Source organism: Sceloporus occidentalis, unplaced genomic scaffold, assembly GCF_023333645.1.
Source record: "Sceloporus occidentalis isolate IW3139 unplaced genomic scaffold, rSceOcc1.0.p SCAF_150, whole genome shotgun sequence".
NCBI classification, from domain to species: Eukaryota; Metazoa; Chordata; class Lepidosauria; order Squamata; family Phrynosomatidae; genus Sceloporus; species Sceloporus occidentalis.
The window spans coordinates 106999-127828 of record NW_028317130.1 but is presented as its reverse complement, the minus strand read 5'-3'; the positions used below and the strand labels follow the sequence as shown (position 1 = coordinate 127828).

The following is a 20830-nucleotide window of genomic DNA, read 5'->3' as shown; positions in this document are numbered from 1 at the left end:
CAAAAGGAGCACAAGAAAGTGTGGCGGCGGCAAAGGAGCCTTTTCCCCAGCATGAAAAGGAGTGGCAGTTTGTTGTTCCTTTTAGCATCAGGGAAAGGCCAGGATAGGGGTTGCAGCATGTAGTTGCTGCGGCCCTGTTGCGGTGCCATGCAGGAACACACAATCAAAGCACCCCCAACAGATGGCCATCCAGCCTCTGTTTAACAGCCTCCAAAGAAGGAGATTCCATCACTCTCTGAGAGTGAATGCAGTCAGAATGATCTTCAGTCTCCCACCCCTCCCAGGTCCTGAAGTCCCTTGTTTTCTGCATCTAATGGTCCAAGAAGGTAAACCTGGGATATGAGCTGCCACCCTCCAATTATTGTCCCTATCCCAGTCCTTGCCGGATGATTCACCTGCCACTCCCTCAAAGTCTGAATAATTCTCATTGCTTTTTGTAGGGTTTTTTTGGCTATGCTTCTAGAATATGGCTGCATAGCCCAAAAAACCCATAGAAAACTATGGATGTCGGCCATGAAAACCTTCCTTCACAATTCTCACTGCATTTCTTCCTCCATCTCTCGTTCCCTCTTCTCAAGTGCTTAATGGCCCCTCAACAGTAAGAGCTGTTTGACAGTGGGGCACACTCCCTCAGAGTGTGTTGCAGTATCCTTCTGTGGATGTTTTTAAACTGAGTCTGGATGGCCATGTGTCAGGGGTGCTTTGACTGTGTGTTCCTGAATGGTTTAAGGGGATTGGACGATGGCCCTTGAAGTATCTTCCAACTCTATGATTTGATGACTATGAGATACTGATTCTTCCAAGGAGGTAGAACTGCTGGTGTCTCTAGAGCTGCTATCATTGGTACTGCTTGATGGTGACAACTATCTACAGCTGCCACTTGGTCTCAAAGGTGACGAGGCAGCTATGGCATGACCAGAGATTCCAACTGGCCAATCTTCTACACTAGCAGATTAAGAGTGTGAGACAATGAAACAGAGAAAGGAGAGATAAAAGACTTTGTGGAGTTGTCATTTTGCAGAAATCTGATGAAGGGAAGTTGAATTGCTCCTTGAGTTCACCTGTAAGTTTCCCCATGTTCCAAGTATTACAGAAACACCTTGAATCCCAGTCATCTCTTCTTACAAATCATGATAAATTTCAAAGCTTGGACTTTCTCACTGCAAGTACTTCCTGTCTCAAATCCAGTCTAGTGTTCAGAAACTTCCCAGTCTTAGTGTAAGCTGAGACAAACAATTTAAATCTCATATATCAATACCTAAGTATGCGCCATACAATTCATTTTTTAAATTATATTAATACATTACCTCATGAATTCCAAAGTGAGCATATGAATCAAAGTAATAATCCCTTGATGTCATCTCTTCTGGATTCAAGAATTTTGCCATCTTTCCTCGACCTGGGCAACTCGGTTGCAAAGGAACATGAATGATGGATTGAACAGGCTTTGGAATGACTATAGGCTGAAGAGGCTCAGAAGGACCACTGCAAACCTAGAAAGGCAACATTATGGAGGTTAATAGTCACAACAGTGTTTGCGCCCCAGCTTAGTCAATTTTCAGTTTTCCCTTGCATTCCCTTCCTTTGCATTCCCTCCCACCCATTGAACTGTATGTTTTAAAAAAACAAATAAAATAAAATCTCTACTTACATTTTTAAAACTTACTTACAATTAATATAACAGTCTATTCTCTCTGATGTTCCAGACTCAGAAATTAAGTGTCTCTGAAGCCAGGATGAAAGAATGTAGGGACTAGAACTGCAGAATTACCAGAGTTTTCATGGAAAGGTGTAAACAGAAAGGTTTCATTAAATCCAAAATTAGGATTTCCTTTCCATGCCTTTGAAGCTGTGGCTGGCATAACCCTCAGGAAAGTGCCTTTTCTAGCAATGGAATAAGAGCAGCCTACTGTGTAAGAACTGAAAGTTGAGAGATTTGGCTGCTTGTTAGGAAACCAGTAGCAAGGGCTGCTCAAACAAGTGGTGCAGTGGATGAGAAGGAATGCTTTCATCACCACCCCATGATCAGGTTTACAAGGATTTAATGGCAGTAGGAAAGGGATAATGTTGAGGATCCTGCTGCTACCTTTTATAAGAATGCATTCATGTGTGTACAAACTTTGGGGCCATATGTGAGAACTGCAGCCTTGTTGTGGGATCAAGCAGAATGATAATACAAAGAGAAAAAAGATTGGGGATTGAGGTATGCTTCTCTGGCACACACTTCCAAATTAAAAAAAAAAAATTAATTCAAAACTCTTTGACTCATAGAACCATAGAACCATAGAGTTGGAAGAGACCACAAGGGCCATCCAGTCCAACTCCCTGCCATAGAGGATCTCTCAATCAAAGCATCCCTGACAGATGGCCATCCAGCCCCTGTTTAAAAACCTCCAAGGAAGGAGACTTCACTACACTCTTAGGGAGTGTCTTCCACTGTCGAACAGCCCTTACTGTTAAGCAGTTCCTCCTAATGTTGAGATGGAATCTCTTTTCCTGTAGCTTGCATCCATTTGTCCATCTTCTACATGATTTTTTCAAAATTAAAAACTCTTAGATGACAAGCTAAACATGAGTCAGCAGTATGCTGTGGCACCCAAAAAAAGCCAATGCAATTTTGGTCTGTATCAACAGGAGCATAGTAAGTAGTCCTATCACTCTATTCTGCTTTGGTCACATCTCACTTGGAATATGATGTCCAGTTCTGGGTACCGCAGTTCAAGAAGGGTATCAACAAGCTGGAACATGTCCAGAGAAGAGTGACCAAGATGTTAAAAGGTCTGGAAACATAGCCTTATGAAAAATCACTTGGGGAATTGGGTACATTTTGCTTGGCTAAGAGAAGACTGAGAAGTGACATGCCTTTCAGAAGGCACTTAAGATGGATCTCTTCTGGTGGGCCTACCGTCCTGATCTTCTATAAGAGATCATAAGAAGACACTCCACTCTAAGTATGTTTATATGAAATTAGATATTGATATAGTTATTTTATCAAATTAATAGTACTGTTAAGATTTTATTGACTGTATTTTATATGGAATTGTATTTTTATTGAGGTAATCCCTCCTCGATCTGCAGGGAGAAGCAGGAAATTATTATTATTATTATTATTATTATTATTATTATTATTATAGCTATCTTTGAATATCTGAAAGGACATCATGTAGAAGATGGAACAATTTTTTTCTGCTGGCCCATAAAGTAGAACATGAAAGAATGGATTTGAATTACAAGAAAAGATAATTCATCTAAAGATTAGGAAGAACATTTTTACTCTTAGAGCTGTTTGACAATGGAATAGATTGCCTCAGAGGGTAGTGGACTCTCATTCCTTGGAAGTCTTTGAACAGAGGGGTGCTTTAGTTGTGCATTCCTGCATGGCAGGGAGTTGGACTAGATGACCCTCATGTTACCTTCCAACTCTATGATCCTGTTATTCTTTCTGGAAGAGCTTCTTCTGCTTTCTAGCACTTAGTCTCACTGGTTCCTACCATTCATTCAGGAAAGATGTCTCCCTTATGGTTAGCCTCACACCATTCATACCTTTCCCCCACAGTAACTGCCACAGAAGGCTACTCTCCATTGGCACCTTGCCTAGAAATGGCGGGGTACAGTCCGCCCAAAAAGGGTGGTCTGCCCGCGCCTTGTTTTGCTGTGCAATGAAGCTGCAGTGGACAAACCGCATGGCTTCCTCGCGCTGAAAAAACCCCCCGCAAAAAGTGGGTTCTTTTTGCAGCACCATTGTGATGCCGCAGTGCGCCAATGGTGCACTTGCGATGTCACAATGGTGTTGCGATGTGTGGATGCTAAGCATCCGTTGCGTCAAAATGGCGGCGCCAATCTGTACAGGGCACCACCATTTTGATGCCCTCATCACATGTGAGGGGCGAGGGGCGTCTGGAAGCACCACCCCTGGCACGTGATGACGGTGCCCCATTGCACCCATCTGTATAGCATCATAATTTAGTGGCACTCACTTCCTCATTCCTTGAACTCTTTCCCTAGCATACCTGGAACTTTTCACAAAAACTACTGCTCCTAAGATTGCCAGACTGAAAACTGGAGAGGGCTCTTGTACAGTTAATGGTTGTGGAGAAGAGGGAACTTCACTAAGGGGCCATTCAGACTACCTTTTGTACCGAATTGTAACCCAGGTTAAAAGTTGGAAGTTCCCATTGGCACCGGTTTAAACACATCAGAATTAGAGTCTTTCACACGCGATCCAGGGCAAATCCCCTTTAGAGAGATTTTTCCAAAAGAGGATTATTTCCCATGTCTTTTAGGAAAACCTGTTTCTTCCCTGCTGCCAGTAAATGTGAACTTGGCCCCAGTCATGATCGGGTCAAGTTCAGGAGAGGGATTTAGGTCAGAGGGAGGGCATAGGGCAGAACATGCCTCCCCTCTTGCAGGCAGCTTTTTCTCTCACTCTTTTTATTTTTATTTTTATTTATTTTTTTGGTAATTTTATTTTTGACAGATTATGTGAATGCTTGTTCTACAGGTTGATACATATTGATGGAATGTGTCTGCTTGTGCTACATTTCCCTTTCGTTTGCTTGCTGCTGGCATGGCACCTCACTTTGCAAGTGGCATTTTTTAAAATTATTTTTAGTGTGTGCATGACAGAATATGTGAATGTTTATGTTTCCTTTTTGGCAAATTGATACAATGTGTGAATGCTTTTGCTACATATGTATATGTGTATGCAAGGCATTCTGGGGTGGCAATCGGACAGAAAGTAAAGAAAGAGGATGCAGAGATGGCATTCTGAGATATTATTGTTGTTGTTGTTGTTGTTGTTGTTGTTGTAACCGATTATGTGCATGCTTTGGGCTGGAAGGGAAGGGAAGAAGCTGGCATGGGTGGGAGGCAAAGGCTTCAGAGGTGACATTGGACTGCAAGGGAAGGGAAGGGAAGGGAAGGGAAGGGAAGGGAAGGGAAGGGAAGGGAAGGGAAGGGAAGGGAAGGGAAGGGAAGGGAAGGGAAGAAGTTCCAAAGAGGAGGAAATGCTGGGCTGGAAGCGAAGGGGAAGCTAGAGGCTGGCATTCAGAGGAAAAGCTGTGGAAACCCATGACTTTGGGGGAGTCACATTCTCTCAGCCTCAGGGGAAAGGCAATGGCAAATCTCCTCAGAACCAATCTTGCCAAGAAAACCCCAGGATGGGGTCGTTTTAGGGTTACCATAATCTGTAATGACCCAAATACACACAACACACATTCACCTAGAGGTTTTTAAATTTGACAGAATATGTGCATACTGCCGTCATTTTTTTTAAAAAGGAGGGGGAAAAGAACCAACTCAGTTGGCCAATGGTTGTAGGATATGTCACCTTTGACGAAAGTGGAAGTGAAATTGATTGACAACAAAGGAGGCTCCTTTTTAAAACGGTACTGCAAATGTGAACTTCAGAGGCAAATTGAATAGATCAAGGTAAAGGGTAGTACGAAATTCTTTCTGGGCAGATCTAGTTTGGGGGGAACTAGATCTGCCCAGTTCTATCCAGAACAAATGGGCTAGTGAGAAAGTGCTGCTTGTCATACAACCTGTTAGTAAGCAACACCTGATGAAATTCCTTCTACATAACCATTAAAAGTACAGAGGGCCCTCTCCAGTTTTCAATCTGGCAACTGGAGCTACCCAAGAAACCATCTGGGTCACATTTCTGACTGACTAATTTAATCTCTTTTGCTGCCCATACATGAAGGAGGATTTCAGCATACTGTTATTTGTTTAAGCAATCTTATAGTTGGATTGTCAGGAAATGACATTGGTGTGGCCACTAGGGGGAACTGTTGTGCAGATAATTTACAGCTCCAGTGGCAGCTAATGTATCAGCATTCAAACAGGGCATCATCGGAATGTTGATGCAACTGTCAACTGTCTGTTCTCAACTGTCACTGAGAGGAAGAGTGAGACAGTTGGTGCCTAAGAGTGAGCTGTGTCTGTTACTGAGAGGCAGTGAGATGGTTGTGTGTTAATGCTGCTGCCTCAGAGGTTGAGTTATTGTTGGCTGGTGTAAATAGTGTGTATTAGAGACACTACACTGTGTCTCCAATACACTGTGTATATCTATGTTGTAAATACTGCAAAGGAAGATTAAAGCCCTCGTTTAGAGTGAAGACTTGTAAGAGTCATTATTAGTTGAAGACATCTTCACAGATTCCTTCTTCTTGGCGTCCTGTCGACGTGGTTGAACTCTGCAGGTGGTCGTGGTGGACACTGTGCGTCATTTCCATAGGTCCCAACAAGGGTTATGGGATCAGCACACGAGCCACAACATGGATCTCAGTGCATGGTACCTGGGGTGCTGTCGAAGAGCTCCTGGAAGCCCTTTGGAAGTGTGGTGTCATTCCCTTATTGGATGCTGGACGCCTGTCCAAATGGCACACTTGGGTCGTATGGTGGCATCTCTGCAGAGGATGTTGAGGTCCTTGAAGTAAGTCATGGTTTATGGTTGCACACCTCCCAGTATCACTTTCAGAGGACCCAGTATTCCTCAGCTGTGCAGAGTTCCTCCTGCATTGGGTTCTGACCCATATGAAACTACTCTTTTCATTCATGCAGACAACCCTTATGTCACAATTCTGTTGCAGACTCCCCCCCCCCCAGTTTGTTCCCTAGCATACAAATAAAAGCTGCTTCCCTGTTTTCCTGCTCTAGGATGTAATCCCAGTTTTAGCTCAGTGAAATAACTCTTTTAAAGAGAGAATAGATGTTTCCTGCTGTCATTGAAAGCAGGATATTCTATCTCTTGCTGTTATCTAAATTTTCCACTCATGGCATAACAACAGCTGTCTTATTGCACAAAGGTGCAGTCAGGAGAAGGCAAAGTACAATGTGAACTCTATGTGTTCAGTATAACTTATTTCCCAAGTAAGTATATAGAGAATGGACTGCATGCACCCTTTGATATTCTTGGGAAGGTTCAACTAGCTGTCATAAATTTGTGTATGTTTTTTCCCCTTGACCATTTAGTACCCTTAGAATCATAGACTCATAGTTGGAAGAGACTGCAAGGACCATCCAGTCCCTTGCCATGCAGGAAATCTAAATCAAAGCATCCCTGACAGATAGCTATCCAGCCTCTGTTTAAAAACCTCCAAGGATGGAGACTCCACCACACTCTAAGGGAGTGTGTTCCACTGTCAAACAGCTGTTACTGTCAGGAAGTTCCTCCTAATGTTGAGGTGGAATCTCTTTTCTTGCGTCCATTGCTCCGGGTCCTAGTCTATGGAGCAGCAGAAAACAAATTAGCTCCCTCCTCAATATGACATCCTTTCATTTAAGAAGCAACTTAGGGAACTGGGTATGCTATCCTTGAGAATAAAAGGTTAAGTTGTGATATGATACCCCTGTTTAAATATTTGAAAGGATGCCATATTGAATATGGAGCTGTTTTCTGTGGCTCCAGAGACAAGGGCCCAAAACAGACAGGCAAAATGACACAGTTTTGAGGTGCATTGGTGGTGTGGTGTATAGATGATGCATTTCCTGAACGTGGCCTGAAGCTGCACTGAGGCAGCACCAACTAAAAAGAACCAGGCCAAAAAGGAGTGGATATCATCCACTCCTGCTAGTGGCCTGAGTCAGGACTGCGATGACAGTCTGCATCTGGAGTGGGCCCATGCAGTTGCACCAGTGTAGCATGATTGGCACTGGTGCAGCCTCACACTGCTACTTTCAGCCCATCTGCATGACGCCTAGGACACAGAGCAATAGATGCAAAGTACAGGAAAAGAGATTCCACCAAAATATTAGGATGAACTTCCTAACAGTAAGGCCTAGTGTAAGAGCTGTTCAGAAGTGGAACACACTCCCTCAGAGTGTGGTGGAGTTTCCTTCTTTGGAGGTCTCTAAACAGAGGCTGGATGGCCATCTGGCAGGGGTGTTTTGATTGTGCATTCCTGCATGGCAAATGGTTGGACATGATGGCCCTTGAGGTCTTTTCCAACTCTTTGATTTTATGATTCTATGGTGTGGGACAGACCACCCCAAAAGGGCAGCCTGCCAGTGGCCTAATTCCCTCCAGAGGGAAGTCACAGGTGCCAAACCATGCAGCTTCCCTCCGGACCTGGAAAAACTGGGTTATTTCTGTGCTGCAGGGCGGACATCATGCATGCGCCAAAGGTGCAATCGCAACGTAAGCGACACGTGGTGTTGTGCAGAGGCGATGCCCGTGTACACAGGATGCCATAATTGTTACACCACCGTGCTAGGGTTAGGGACCATGCAATTGCTGCGTGGTCCCTAACCCTAAAATCGGCACCAGCACGGCACATTTGCGTAGTCTGTGGTTGAGAATATTTAATATTGAGCATTCTCCATTTGTTGTGGGGGAGGGGAGGACAGTGTTTTCTGAATTTATTTTACTTTGCTTCAGGTGGCAATTTTCCCCAGGAAGTCTGAGAAAAAATTTCACAGACTATAGGTTTCCTGCATAGTTTCACAGAAATCATTAATAGCTTTGGGGAGCAACTTCTCAAAAACCATTGTTTTTTTTTCCCTAGAGAAATTTAATTCTATATCCTTGCCTGTATAACAATTTTTTTTTCTACACAAGCATATAGAAAAATATAGAAAAAGTCTGTGCCAAAACCATGTGAATTTGACAAGTATAATTTGCATTAGTCAAACAGTTACCCCAAAGAGTACTGGTACCCTTAGAGAAAATGGTCTGTAGTGTATGCTGAAAACATTTGGATCACCAATGTGATTTACAATAGTTTTATTGAATGCTACTAAAAAGAAGTAAAACAATTGCTGAAACGTTTTCCTTTTGCAGCAGAAGGAGAACTATGGTATTGCATATTAAGAATACAGGCATGTTCTACAAACTCAGGAAATCCATGTTCTAGATCAGAGATCGGCAACCCCTGGCCCACGGGCCGGAGGCGGCCCACGGAGGTGGCAGGACCAGCCCCCAGCCCGGTCCTGCCACCGCCACCGCCGCCTCCTCCTCACCTCCTCCTAGGCCGCACAACAGTGCTGCCCTCCTCCTCCACCACCACGTGGAGGAGGAAGAGGAGGGCTGTGCAGCCTGGGGCAGAGGAGGCAAAGGGGGAAGCCCCGTGCCGCCCTCCCTGCCTCCCCACGCGGCCCCACGCTGCCCTCCTGCCTCCCAACGTGGCCCCGCGCGGCCCACCTCCTTCTCCTCTGCCTCCTCTGTCCCGCCCCCAGGCCGCGCGGCGCATGGAGAAGGGGGGGGAGAAGAAGGAAGAGGAGGATGAGGAGAAGGAAGAGGAGGAGGGGGGAAGAGAAGGAAGAGGAGGAGGGGGAGGAGAAGAAGGAAGAGGAGGAGGAGGAAGAGATGGAGGGGGAGCAGAAGGAGGAGGAGGTGAGTGGCCAGAGGCTTCAAGGTTTTTTTTAATGTTATTTTGTATGCTTTAAGTGCTAACAAGTCTCCCTTGCTTCGACAATGATAGTGTGATGATGATGATCATGATGATGATGATGATATGAGTCAGCTTCAGAGGCATGCAGGCACTGTTTCAGGCACTTGTAAGAGTCTTGATAGATAAGGATGATGGGATGAGAGTTTGCCTTCTCCTGACTGCACCTTTGTGCAATAAGACAACTGTTGTTATGCCATGAGTGGAAAATTTAGATAACACCTTCCAAAGTGTGTTTTGGATGCTTTTAATGCTAACAAGTCTCTCTTGTTTTGACAGTGATAGTGTGATGATGATGATGATGATGATGATGATATGAGTCAGCTTGAGAGGCATGCACACACTGTTTCTGAAGCCAAGAGAGTGTGACTTTCCAAAGTGCCTTTTCTGTGTGTTTTTGGTTCTTTAATGGTGATATTGATATCAGCAAGCCTCTGAGGCAAGGCCAATGTAAATTGCTGTGATTTTTACAAACTCATGCACAGTGAAGAAAAGCCAAAGTCCCTTGACCAAGTACACACTTCTGAGAAGTACACTTGGTGCAAGAACGGTGAAACCACCTTGACATGTTCAATATGCATAGCCATGTTAAACCATGCCAAACCCAAGGGGTTTGGTTATGGAATAAGCCTCTGAAATATGCAAGAGGCCACGTTAAGTAAAGCCATGTGAAATGCACAAATGTGCTGTTGTGTGTGTTTTGGAATGCAGGTTGGGGGTGTTTGGCCAGAAAGGGACCAAGGAGGAGAGGGTGGGCACACGCCTCCTCCTCCCCGTGGGGCTTAGGTGGAAGCTCCACCCCTGGCGTGTGGCTCCGCCCCAAGAGGGTGGAAGCTCTGCCCCTGGCATGCGGCCCCGCCCCCGGAGGTTGGAAGCTCCACCCCTGGCTTCGCCCCCCCCCCCAGTTGTCTGAGGGACAGCAACCCAGCCCCCGGCTCAAAAAGGTTGCCTACCCCTGTTCTAGATGGACCATTACAGGAGTTCAGCAATATTACTAGTTTACTCAGTTAAGTTTAATGCATTCTGGAAAAGATGCAGCACACCATGTTTTATTTCAGAGAACATCAAGTTAGGCATATTTGGGACTTCCAACCAGTCCAACAATTATTGTCTATGGACAACTGAGAAGTCTGAAAGCAACGTGAGCTAGGATATCAATATAACTTATTTGAAGGATTTGCATTCTTATCTTATTGCTTGCTGGTGCTCTGAAGTCTGTGAGTAATAAAAAAAGAAAAAAAAAAGAAATGTACAGTAGTCCTCCTTGTGAATCTAGGCTACAGCCTCTGGGAAATAAAGAGCATCTCCAAATTTAGCTTCATTTTATTTATAATTTCTGATATGCATTTTAAAAAGAGTAGGGTCATGGTTGAACATCTCCAATTTATTAAAATGCTTCAAGTGCTATAGTATTTTTTATATGTTGGCCAAAATCTAGTGTTGTTTCAACTAAAACATCTAGTGTTGTTTAAACTAAGTGTGAGTACTCTTTTCCCCTTTTAATTTAACGGGTGTAAAATATTACATTCTCCCTCATGGCCTCTCCCTCATTTCTGCCCCCTCAGGGCGAATGCCTCCATTGCCATTGCCTTCCTTTCCATACCTAAAATGCCTCTCCAGTTCCACTTCCAATTCCCTCTTTTCCATCCTAGAGTGGACCTTAGAACCAGATGGACCTCCTTTTCCACTCCTCTCCTTTCTGTCTTGCATTTCCCACCATGGCTAGCTTGGTCTCTGGTGCTCACTCTTCCTCTCCCTACTCTGCTTGCCTCTGCTGTGAGCATGGCCTCCACTCCTCTCTTCTCTTCCTGCTCTCTTCCTCACCCTTCTTAGCTTCCCACTGTTGCAGGTACTGGCTTAGCCTCTGCTGTTCTCTGCTGCTCTCCTTTTTGACTGCCACCACTGCTGCCATCCCCAGTGTCACAGACATCTCTGTGCTTTGCTGGGGGCCGTATCTTCTGTGCTTGGCTAGGTGGGAGTTCCATTCCTCTTCTCTCCCCTCCCCACCTCCTCCCTCTGCCTCCATAGCCAAATACTAGTCATTGATCTGAATTACCAAAAATGTAATGTATTTTATTGTCCCAATCTTTTGTCCCAGTCTTTTGCCAAGGAGTGGTGTTCCTCTTTATACCTTTCTGGATGCTAAAATCATTTCTTGCCCTTCTCGCTGAACTGCTCACACCAAATGAGGCAAGGTGAATGGCTACTAGGAAAATAGTCTTTCTGTTACAGTTTGTCAGTATCTTTCTTAAAATGGCCAAAACATTGCTTATGGGGAAGCCCACAAGCAGGACATGCATATAATAGCAGCAATGCCATTGTCACCAATGCCACTGTAATCCACAGTAATTGATTAACAGAGTCAGACTTGTTCTGGTTGGTATATTTCTCTTTTGCATGGATTATGCAACTTTAGCTGACTAAGGGAAGGCACCTAGTACAGCCTTACAGACTAAGGGAAGGTACAGCTAGTTTGGTGTTATATGTTGAGCACTGAATTAGGTGACCTTGAGTAAATCACAAAGACCTCTTAATCCAGCACACTGTGCTTTTGCCAAAGACGTATGGGAGTCGCTGCAGAAAGACCACAGACACCAAATTTGGAAGAATAAAAGCCACAACTTTAGTAAACAACAACAATAACAAATCGTAGGGTTGGCTCCACTACATGAGGTCTGGATCTGTCATCCATCAATCCCTGATTGATTGATGAAACCCATTTGCTTAGTCATGGCTAAGCTTCAGGATGACAAGAGGCCACTGGTTAACAACGTCTGCCACCCTATGCTAACCAATTATTTGTATGTGCACATCTCTGCCCCTTATCACCGGGGGACACTCAATCAATGTAGCCCCTGCAATGGCAACACTGCTGCAATCTCAGCACCGCCGTGTCCCCGTTGGACTCTTGATCAAGAGCTACACAGCTCTGGAAACCACTCCCAACAGATCCAAGACCTATGCAACCGCCAACCACCCCCAAAGTTGTGACAGGAAGCTCACTGTAACTGAAAAGAGGGTGGGTGGGTGGGGAGAGCTGAGCAAGGAATGGTAGCGGGACCCAGCCCATGTGGCCTTAAATAAGCCCACTGTGCAATGGGAGCCCGGGAAGGAGTGGGAGCCCCGCCTTCCAGGGTCTCCCAACCAATCCTGGGTGACTGCAGGGCTGGCAAAGCCCAATTGGGAAGCACATCCAGCCCCAGAGCCTCCTGGGACATGTAGTCCCACTGCCAGAAGTGCCACCCCCCCAGCCAGCTAATCGCTGTCCAGGAAGCCCTCCAAAAGAGCTGCTTGGGACCAGAGCCTTGCCGGAATCCAGCCTGCAGCTGCGGCTCTCCCAGCACGGCAGCTGGGCCGCCTTGCTGAGTCGGGTAGCCTCATTTTTTCACAGTGTAGTTGTTGCTGACAGCGGTAAGGAGAAAGGGGTACTGATCTGTGTTCTTGATGAGATTTGGCAAGTTGTACGTGACAGTAAGTGTCCAATTATTAGTTCATCTGACATCATTTTGTATGATCAGTAGAATTCTGAGGCATAAGACAGCTTTTTAAAAATAACATGAGCCTTTTTCGCAACTCACCTTATGTGAAAGGAATACTTCTCTTTCTGAAATATTACCTTTCATCACTTTCCCTTCCTTTGTCATAACTACCAAACGTTGACTGACATATTAACTCCCATCTCCATGGCAACCAACCACAGTTACTGCCAATCTTCTCTACTGGCCATTTGAGAAGACAATCCTGAACATGCTACCATCTGATAAGAACAGATGGAAATTAGTATTTTTTAAACAAAAATATAAATATTTTACATGATATCTAGGCAAAGTGTTATTAGACTACATCCCACCAGACAGAAACTGTCTCCCCATCCTCCAATAAAGCTCTTTACAGACTGAGATACTTGCTCATGATATGTTTAGCTCCAATAATGTTAAGGAACAGAAAAAGAGGGGGGAGGGAAAAAGAGAGAGAAAGAAGGAACTTAGCAGAACTTACCAGAACTTACCAGACTGCTTGAGGTTAATTGCCACACTTTAAACTTATTATTACATTTAAGCTTTAGTCTTATTATTTCCACCCCAAAATCAGCATTGAACTATCAACCATTGATCTTTTCCTAATGATCAGTGTGTAGAGACAATTCTATAATCTACAGAATCAGTTCTCACTACCACTGCACCCTCATTTCTATTGTAATGTGGGGATGTAATTCATTCAACTCTGCCCATAACTGAGGCTACATCCACACGGTAGAAATAATCCAGACTGACAATATTTTAACTGTCATGGCACAATGCCATGGAATTCTGGGAACTGCAGTTTAATGAGATATTTAGCCTATGGAATTCTGGAAATTGTAGTTTTGTGAGACATTTAGCCTCCTCTGTCAGACAGACCTGGGGCTACCAATCTCAGCATTTCATACCCTTAGTGGTGCAACTGCAGCCATCCAATCAAAGTGATTAGAGAGAGTGCAAACTATGCTGCTACTAAGGACCCAACCACATCCTGGGAATGACTTTTTTCCGCTGTCATCTCCAAACGCCTTTGTCAAAATGCATCCTGATGATGATGGAGCTTTTTGCTTCCACTTGGAATAGTACACACCTTGACTTTGTCAAGGAAAAAACAAACCCCAACAATAACCCTCAAACACCTGAATGTTTAGGATCCAAATCAGAAATAGAGCTATTGCTTACCTACTGGCATCCAGCTAAATTACCTTTAGTTAAAACTCAGGAAAGATTCAGCAGGCTATAAACCCATATGAGTGGATATAGGATTGCAGTTATAGTGTATTTGTAATTTTTTTCTCAAACATGAGAACTGTTAAAATATGTAGCATTAATTTCTTTCATAAATGTGAGCTATGGTCTTTATTTATTGGGAGATATTGGCTGATTATATTTGACTTGAGTTACAATTACTACCATTATTTGTATTGGAACAATGTTTAATCCCATGGATCAGCATTTAGTTTCCAGAATTTCTGTTAAGAAAGAAAGAAAGAAAGAAAGAAAGAAAGAAAGCAATTAAGATTATCAAAAATCCCCTACCTGAGAACTTGGAAACATGCTGAAGAGTGTTTGGTCATGCTAATGTTTGCCTATATTTTGTTTTGGTTCTAGCAATTAATTTTTAACTTGGTCATAATTTCTGTGGGCTGAAGGAGCAGCAACTTTGTTTCTATCCACTCATGTATTTCTGTGTAAGCCAAGATAGAGGCCAAAAGCTATTTAAGTCTCTACTTCCCAGTATGAAGTGAAGCACAGCCAGAATTCTCTTTTTAATGGAAGTCAACCACATATTTCAAAACATTTATTTCTAGGCTTCAACTCTTCCCTCCCTACAGCAACAGAAACCCAACACATTACTTTTAATATAAGTTAATGTTTCTCAAACTACTCTATTGTGGCAACCTGGCTCCCTGCTGCCATGTGTCAGAGGCTGGGACCATATTTGTGCCATATTATTATTATATTTGTTGTGGCTCGTGTGCTGCTCCCATAACCCTTGTTGGGACCTATGGAAATGATGCGCAGTGTCCACCACAACCACCTGCAGAGTTCAACCACGTCGACAGGACGCCAAGAAGGAATCTGTGAAGATGTCTTCAACTAATAACGACTCTTACAAGTCTTCACTCTAAACGAGGGCTTTAATCTTCCTTTGCAGTATTTACAACATAGATATACACAGTGTATTGGACATCCGTCTCTAATACACACTATTTACACCAACCTCTGAGGCAGCCACATTAACACAGAACCATCTCACTGCCTCTCAGTAACAGACACAGCCCACTCATAGGCACCAACTGTCTCTCAGTGACAGTTGAGAACTGACAGATGACAGTTGCATCAACATTCCGATGATGCCCTGTTTGAATGCTGACACATTTGCTGCCACTGGAACTGTAAATTATCTGCACAACAGCTTCCCCTAGTGGCCACACAAATGTCATTTCCTGACAATATTATCATAGTTTCCTGGAAACATGACATGGACTGTGATCTATTGAATCACAGACTGGCCCTGGATGATAGACATCACTTTCTCTAACACAGATCAGCCAAAAATTCAGAGACAAGTAAAGTCTCAGATTATCTTCCTCAGTGTAAATACAGTGCGTCCTCACCTTACGCGGGGATCCATTCCAGATCCCTCCGCGTAAGGCGAATTCCGCCTATGCTCAAGCCCCATTGTTTCCAATGGGGCTTGTGCACGGTGGCCGCGGTGGCGCGCAGGGCGCAATGGGAGCGCACGCCCATTCAATTGAATGGGATGCGCCGCCCCTTCAGCCCCGCGCACGCCCCACGGCTTGAGCGCGTATGCTCAAGCCAGGCGCGCTGTACATTTGTTTCAGTCATATCTGAGGCACAGGCAAAGGAATCTTTTAAGCACTTCCCTTGCAAGCTTGCATTTAGTGTCAAAATGTCATGTGGATGTTGATATTTGGGTGATGAATCTTGCCAGTGATTCCGGTCTGCCTGCCTGCCTGCCTGCCTGCCTGCCTGCCTGCCTGCCTGCCTGCCTGCCTGCCTGCCTGCCTCCTCCGGCTCTCCTTCGCCGGACACTAGCAGCACCTTGGACAGCTCCTGTGGCGGCGCCAAAGAGGCCCAGGAGCAGGACACGACGACGAGGGAAGGGGCTTGCCCAGAGGGAATCACTGGGGAGTACTTGCCCAGAGGGAAAGCATAGCCTTCCCTGCAGGGAGTCCTTGGAGAATGCCTGCTTCTCCCTGGGCAGCCCGCCAGGAAACCCAGCCTGCGCGGCCCTCTGCCCCGTCTCTCTCTGGCCCAAGACCAGCGGAGGCTCGCCTGCCCGGCTCCGGAGGCTCTTCTGGGGAAGAGGGCTCTGGGGTCCCTTTCTTACCTCGGCGCCCTCCGCGGCGTTCTCCGCCATCTTCCTCCTGAGGAGCAGGCAGCGGGAGGAATGTTTCATGCCCATAGGAGCCGGCGGCCGAAGGGTCTGGGGCCAGCCTCGCCCCCCGCAGCCCCCTCCTCAGCCCAGGCCTCGCCTCCCGACTCCTTCCCTCCGCAGCAGCCAGGGCTCTCTCGCTCCTCCCTCGGCCACTGCCAAGGCCACTGGTCCGCCTCTGGAGGGAGGCAAGGAAGGCGCCGGTCCCTCGGCCGCTTGGCTCCCTCCAGGAACTGATGATGCCCGGCGGAGGCGGTGTCCTGGGGCTGCGGGGCTCCGAGGGGAAGGAGGCCCTGAAGGACGGGAGGCTCAGCTCCCGGGAACTTGGCGGATGGTGGACCCTGGCTGCCTCTGCCTTCGCCTCCCTCCTCTTTCCCCTCCCTCCCTCCCTCCCTCTCTCCCTCCCTTCTTTCCTTGTTCCTCCCTCCCTCCCTCCCTCCCTCCCTTGCTTCTTCTCTTCCTCCGAGTTCCTCTCCTCGCCTCCTTTCGCCCGAAAAGTTGCCGGGAGGGAAGGCGCCCCTTGCGCTGCTCCTCCGGGGGAAGAAGGCTTCTCCCTGCCGCCTCCTGGGGCTCTTGGCCGGAGAAAGCAGGCGGGGGAGGAGGAGGAGGCGAGGGGCCTTGGCTGCCGCCGGGGTGCCTCCCCCGCCTTCCCTCCCAGAGGCGCAGGGCCGCCGGGGCGAGCGTGGTCCGAGGAGGCTCTGCTCCCGGTCCTCTGGAGCAGGCCTTCGCGGGGCTCCCTCCCTGAGCTCTTCTCTCCTCTTCCTTCCTTGCCTGGCTCCCGAAGCCCGAAGCTCGATGGAGCTCCCTCCCTCCTTCCTTCCGGAGCCGAGGGGAAGGAAAGCGGGGCCGTGGCCGAAGGGAGATGCTGCCGGACTTCGCCGTGGCTTTCTCTGTGTTTGCCGCCGGTTGCTGCTTTCTTGGGGGATCAGGGGTAAAAAGAAACCCAGGGCAGGGTTCATTTCGGGTCACGCTGCCAGCATGGCTCCGGGCCACTCCCCCCCGCTGCCTCTGAGTCTCCGGCTCCTTTGGGGTTTGGGGAGCGGGTCCCAGACCTCTTCCGAGGAGGCGCTGGAGCCCTCCGGCGGGAGGCCAAGAGTCGCCCCTCTGCCGGCCTCCCCGCCTCCCACTCTTCCTGAGTTGGAGTGGATCCTTCGGAGGGAACTCTGCCCTGGAAAGACCACCCCAGCTGGCCCCTCCGCAGGCAGCCCTCGCCGGCCCAGGAGGGACTCCCGCTCGGCTCCCTTTCGAAGCGGAGCCAGCCCTTCACTTCCCTTCCCCGGCCGCGCTGAGAGTGCAATTCATTCATTGGCAGCTTTTATCAAAACACGTTAAATCACTTTGTTCTGCAGGACTGCTGGAAATGTCTTTTTCCTCTGTTTAGGAAGAGAGGGGGGAAGGGGGGAAATCACCGCTATTTCCCCATCTCTCTTCCCATCCCTTCTACTGCACCTTTAGCAATAGCTCTTCCTATGAGTAGCCCTCTTCCTTTTTTTTAGAAGAGTTCCTGCATGGCAGAATGGGGTTGGACTGGATGGCCCTTCTGCTCTCTTCCAACTCTATAATTCTATGATATGAAATACTAATGAAAAATGTCTCCAAAGATGTGTGAAGTGGAAGGCTTCCATAGCCACCATCCATAGTATTTTCTGTGGGGGTTTCAGGCTGTGCAGCCATGTTCTAGAAGAGTTTGTTCCTGACCTTTCTTGATTCTCTGAAGATGCCAGCCACAGATGCTGGTGAAACATCAGGAATAAAACTTTTCTAGAACATGGCGACAGAGCCCAAAAAAAACACAAAAACATATTTAAATAATTATTTGCCACTGCTGGAGGTCTCTGGGAGAGTTTGTAGGTTACCCACCAGCCTTGGCAGTCTGAAAGGGTTGAGAGGAATAAAAGCCTTGGGAGCTACATGTTGCCCACCTCTGCCCTACTGCTCTGCCTGAATGAAGCCAAACTGTCTCTGCCCAAGTAGGGACAGAGCTGGAAAACCAAGTAAAACTAAACTAAAGTACAACAGGATGAGTAGTATCACTTTATCAGGCAGAGAGCACCTTATCAACAGCCCCTTCATGTTAGAATCTGTGAACTGTAGAACTGGAAGAGATTGCAAGGGCATCTAGTCCTGCTCTGCTGTGCAGGAAGACACAAATAAAGGACTCCTGTCCTGATGACCGCTCAAAAGAAAGAGACTCTAACACCCTCTGAGGCAAATTTGTTCCACTGTTGAACAGCTCTTACTCTCATTAAGTTCTTCCTAAGGTTTACATGGATGTTTATCACACGGAGGTTTTTGCAGCTGAGATCCGGGGTGACTCCTGGTTCAGCAATGTGAATTCACGTTATAATGTGAATGTGTTATCAAACCTGGTTGCCCTTCTGTTGTCCTTCTGAATTGAGGGGGAATCAAATCCAAGGCAAGTCACGTGATGCGGATTCACGCAAAGCGGAGTAAATGCAAATTGTATTACCACACTGGTGCATATCATGCGGATTCAATGATTCGAATCGGCAACCTTGTGCATACTCAGTGGTAGTCTGAACGCATGATGAACTTGGGGTGAAAACTTATTGTTTCTGGGGTGCAACTTCTTGTTTCCTCTTTTGCGTAATTGCATGATTACATGAATATTTGTCTCATGAATATTTCTGTGCCGTCTTCATCCCCCTTTTTTAATTTCGCCTTCCATTTCAGCAATTTCAACACACACAAAGATAGACAGATAGACATACATACATATCTGTATATTCACATTCACGCACATACACACATATATATATATTCCCAAAAAATGAGTTGCCCTGAAACTTGCCCTGAAAGTGAAAGGACCACCGAAAGGAAATGGGGGGAAATTGCAGCGCTATATCATGGGAAATTTGCAACCCAGGGGGGATGCGGTGGTGTACCAGAGCAGAAGCAAAGTTGCATTCCACACCAGACCAATTCAGAGTGAAATTGGAGTGAGCTTGGAAGCGATTTCTGTGAATTCACTTGTTACCAATTTCACCAAAATGGGGGGCACTTTGGAATCATTGCAGAAGCGCCACGGAAGGAGCCCCCATAGAAAGGAATCACGTGATAATACATTATGTTATCACGTTAATTCGCATCATGGGACCCACAGTCACGTCTGATCTGAGCTGCAAAAAGCTGCAAAAACCTTCATGTAATAAACACCATGGATTCTGTTTTCTTGCAGTTTAAATGCATAAGTTTGGATCCTAGTAAGTGGAAAACAAGCTTGCTCTGTCTTTTACATGACATCCCTTCAGATTTGCAAAGGAAGTATCTTTTTGTGTTGCAAATGGAGGTTAAATTTCCTGTACTTTGAGTAGCCACTCCCAGTAGCCACATGGCCAGAGGGAGAAGTTGCCAGCTTGCAAGAAATACCCCTCCATACCATCTGAAGTAAGAACAAAAACAGCAAAATGCAGGCCTATGACTAACATCTTAATTTTTTTTTCTCTCTTGTATGGTTTTTAACACCTTGCTTGGTGAAGAAGCCAGTGGAGCTTTGAAAGCTTGCAACATGTGTATTGTGCATTTTGGTTGTCTCAATAAAGGTATCACCATTTAGTAGATTTTTGACGTTATTTGATCTGTTATATGGCTAACACGGCTATACTTGGATGATCCCTTCAGATATTTAAAGATGGCTATCATGTAACTTCTCTGTCTTTTCCAGATACCTAACTGTTCTTCACAGGGTTTGGATTTTATATATTTTACTATCTTGGTCATCCTTCTCTGAACACATTCCAGCTTGTCCACACCCTTCAAGTACCATGATGCCCAGAACTGGGTATAATATTCCTGGTAAAGTTTGATAAAGTCATAATAGAGAGGTCCTGCTACTTCCCTCTATTTGGACACTACCCTTCTGGGCCTACAATTGTCTTGAATTCCTTTAGCTGCTGCATCACACTGTGGATTCAAGTTTAACTTCTCATCTACTCAGACCCCTAGATCCTTTTTCATGCACTGTCAAGCTAGGTTTCACTCATTCTGTATCTCTGCATTTCATTTTTTCCTGCTTTATTGTAGGATCCCCCTCTTCCCTAGGAAGCAGCACTCCTGAGTATCACCCTCAGAACTTCCTTCCATAGGGGTGGAAAAAAATAGAAATAAAAAACAATAATAACAAGGAAAATAATATAATTCGGAAAAATGGTGATAAATATCCTATTATGGAACGTAAAAGGAATAAATTCTAAATATAAATGAAGCATAATATTCCATCAACTAGAAAAACTAAAAGGAGACATCACCTATATCCAAGAAATCAAAATAAGGAATAAAGAAATCATATACATAAGAAACTCCAAGCTAGGACAATGTTTTACATCAACCACAGAAACCAAAAAAAAAAAAGTAGCTATATATGTAAGCTTTTATTAGAGGGATATTAATAAAAATAAATTCAGAAAAAAGAAAAGAAGAACAAAAAAAGAAGGAAATTATGAAAGAATTAAAGGAAAAAGAAGAGGAATGGAAGAAAAAAGGGTATAAGAAACTTA

General features: G+C 45.6%; 1 protein-coding gene across 2 annotated transcripts in view; it reads right to left on the bottom strand.

Moving 5' to 3' along the window:
* PRMT8 (protein arginine methyltransferase 8) overlaps window positions 1–16642 on the bottom strand; it is a 70893-nt gene extending 54251 nt beyond the window's left edge. For both annotated transcript variants that reach the window (XM_089500213.1, XM_089500214.1), the window contains exons 1-2: window positions 16269–16642; window positions 1308–1493 (exon numbers count right to left, since the gene is read on the bottom strand). In XM_089500213.1, coding sequence (XP_089356339.1) covers window positions 1308–1493; window positions 16269–16343 — 261 coding nt within the window. In that variant the 5' untranslated portion in view covers window positions 16344–16642. The remainder of the gene's footprint in view (window positions 1–1307; window positions 1494–16268) is intronic.
* Between the last annotated feature and the right edge of the window lie 4188 nt (window positions 16643–20830).